Source organism: Myotis davidii, unplaced genomic scaffold (genome assembly GCF_000327345.1).
Source record: "Myotis davidii unplaced genomic scaffold, ASM32734v1 scaffold96, whole genome shotgun sequence".
Taxonomy (NCBI): Eukaryota; Metazoa; Chordata; class Mammalia; order Chiroptera; family Vespertilionidae; genus Myotis; species Myotis davidii.
The window spans coordinates 3,104,513-3,107,394 of NW_006289416.1; the positions used below are offsets into that span (position 1 = coordinate 3,104,513).

At 42.2% G+C, this 2,882-nt stretch overlaps 1 protein-coding gene across 1 annotated transcript in view; it reads right to left on the reverse strand.

Moving 5' to 3' along the window:
• Positions 1–2,882, reverse strand: part of SMCHD1 (structural maintenance of chromosomes flexible hinge domain containing 1) — a 132,474-nt gene that overhangs the window by 4,996 nt on the left and 124,596 nt on the right. The window contains exon 44 of the mRNA XM_015562675.1: positions 1,925–2,039. Coding sequence (XP_015418161.1) covers positions 1,925–2,039 — 115 coding nt within the window. The remainder of the gene's footprint in view (positions 1–1,924; positions 2,040–2,882) is intronic.

The following is a 2,882-nucleotide window of genomic DNA, read 5'->3' on the forward strand; positions in this document are numbered from 1 at the left end:
AACAAAAATCTTCACTGGCCTCTAGAAAACTGGAAAAATGCTCTCCATCTTTAATAACACACTCAATTAAAAATTATGGGGAACTTCATAAAAAAAGCTTCAGTAATTGTAATACTTTGTTCAATCTATTTTGATATCCTGTTACACATTTTCCTCCTGTAGTATTTTAGAATGCATCCCAGGCACATTATTTAATCAATAAATACCTCAGTACACATTTCTTTTTTTTTTTGTTAATCTTCACTGGAAGGTACTTTTACCACTGATTTTTAGAGAGCATGGGAGGAAGGAAGGAGGGAGGAAAGAGGAGAAGGAGGAGGTGAGGGGAGAGGGAGGAAGAGAGAGAGAGAAAGAGAGGAACATTGATGTGAGAGACACACATCGATTGGCTGACTCCTGTACACGCCCTGACTGGAACTGGGGGTCGAATCTATAACCATGGTATGTGCCCAAGACCCAATGCTCTAACCACTGATCCATACCTATCAAGGCCACATTTCTAATATATATTTATTTTAATGTAAATACCATGATGTTGTTATCCTTCCTATATAATAAAAGACCAGCAACTGAATGGTGGAATGACCAGAACGACCACTCAATCAGTCACTACGATGTGCACTGACCACCAGGGGGCAGAGCTGCCCCAGGTGGTCAGTGTGCTCCCACAGTGGGAGCAGCCGCTCAGCTGACTGGAATAAGTGGTGCTCCCACAGCAGGCTGATCCCCCAGGCCACACCCCCCACCAGTGCAGGAATTCCGCACACCGGGCTTCTAGTATATATATAAAATTAATAATTTCTTAATATAACCAATATCCAAGTGATATTGACATTTCTCCAAATCTTTTCAAAACTGTCATTTTAAAGATTCAAATCCAGATCCAAAAAAGGGTTACATACTACATTTGATTGTTATATCTTTCAATTACTTTTATTCTACAACAAATAGTTCATCCTACTTTTACGTCATTGATTTATAGACAAAAGCAGTCATCTTTCCTGTACAATATCCTATACTTGACATTCTGGATTTGGTTGACTGCTTCCTGTGGTATCATTTAACTTGTTACTAAAGTTCCCCTATCTCCTATATACTTGTTAAATTGAGCCTTTCTCAAATTTATTAGAGATTTAAGCTCTAATGCCTTAAGGAATGAATTACATGGAATGAATTAAATTCCTACCACACATCCCACTTTCATTCACCTAGTGATATATAGCATACAATGAGCATTCAAACATTTACTGCATAAATGTAGAATATGTAGATAGAAAGGGCATGGATACCAATTCTAAATACTACAGTCTCAAAGGAACTACTCTCAGGTCAATATGAGACATGTATACAGGCAAAGGTTATATGTAAAATTTTTAAAATAATGTACAAGAAGCCCGTGTACCATGGTATCCTTCTGTGTGAGGGCCTAATAGCTAATCTAAAAGGATAGTTTTCTTATCATTGTGTTAGTTGCAGACAGCTTTGTTGGTTTTTTGGTGAGCTATCTACATGGTATATGATTTTCTAAATCAAACATGATATACAATTTTAAAACAAGTAATGTGAAATGGTTTTGCATAGCCTATACTTACCAAGTTACTGATCCTATGAAGTAGAATGCAGTTTTTGAAAGTTAAGCCAAACAACAGAAGAGCAATTTAAATCTTAACACTGACTTTTTACATATAAAAATAAACTATTAAACTTTCCAAATAATTAGCAAACATTATTTAGAAAATTGGAGTATCCTAGAAGAATATAATGATTATGTCTTCCTTCATTATCCATCACTTAGTTCAGTTAAAAAAATGCTAATTCTGGCTCAAGGGGAAAATTAGAAATAAATTCATGCTATTTTTTAAAGCATAATGAGACAAGTTCTTTGATAAACTAACCAATGATAACTCTCAGGTCATAGACTCACCTATTTTGTCTTGTAACTTCTCTTCTCATTCTTTTAGGAGGATTTGGACAATCTGTCATTTCAACCTTTGTTGGATGACCTAATGAATCACTGCCCTTACGTGTGGGAGTCACACCTATAAAGGTAGAAAATTAACTTTTAGAAGACTGAAATTGTAAGCAAGAAAAGCAAATACAGCCCTAGCTGTATTTGTGGATAGAGTGTTGGCCTGTGGACTGAAGGGCCCCTGGGTTCGATTCCAGTCAAGGGCACATGCCTGGGTTGCAGGCTTGATCCCCAGTGGGGGGAATGCAGAAGGCAGCCAATCAATGATTCTCATTATTGATGTTTCTCTCCTTCTCTCTTCCTCTCTGAAATCAATAAAAAATCTATACTAATAAAAGTAATATGCTATTTAGGGCAGACGTCAATCTGGACAAAGCCACAGCGGCTGTGAGGGCCTAGGGCTGGCACCACATGGGAGGGGCGGGCGGGTCAGGAGCTCACACAGAAGGGGTGAGCCATTCTGGTGCCGCTGGTACAGCACTGCGGCCACTTTTGCAGAGGCAGTGAGGAGGCAGTGCCGCGCCCCCTTCCACAAAGGTGGCGCGGGACAGGCTGTGGTGTGGCCTGGTCCCAGTGCTGCCCCTTCTGCAGAGGCAGCCACAGAGGCAGCAGCTTGGGCCTGGTCTAGGCACCATGCCTCTGCAGAGGCTGGACGGGGTGCAACCTGCTGTCCCTCAATTTCCCACAGCTCCTCCCCCAGCAGGCCTGGCCCCAGATCACCCCCTATCCACCAGTGGGTGGGGGGCAGGGCCAGCACTAAGAAGCAAGGGCCGAGGGCCTGCAGCTGCAGTGGCAGCAGCAGCTGCAGTGGCAGCAGCAGCAGGGTGATGGGGGCAGTGCCTTCCCCTGATCATCCTGGTCGCCTCCCACCGAGGACATCCCCTGAGGGTTCCTGGACTGTGAGAGGGGTCAG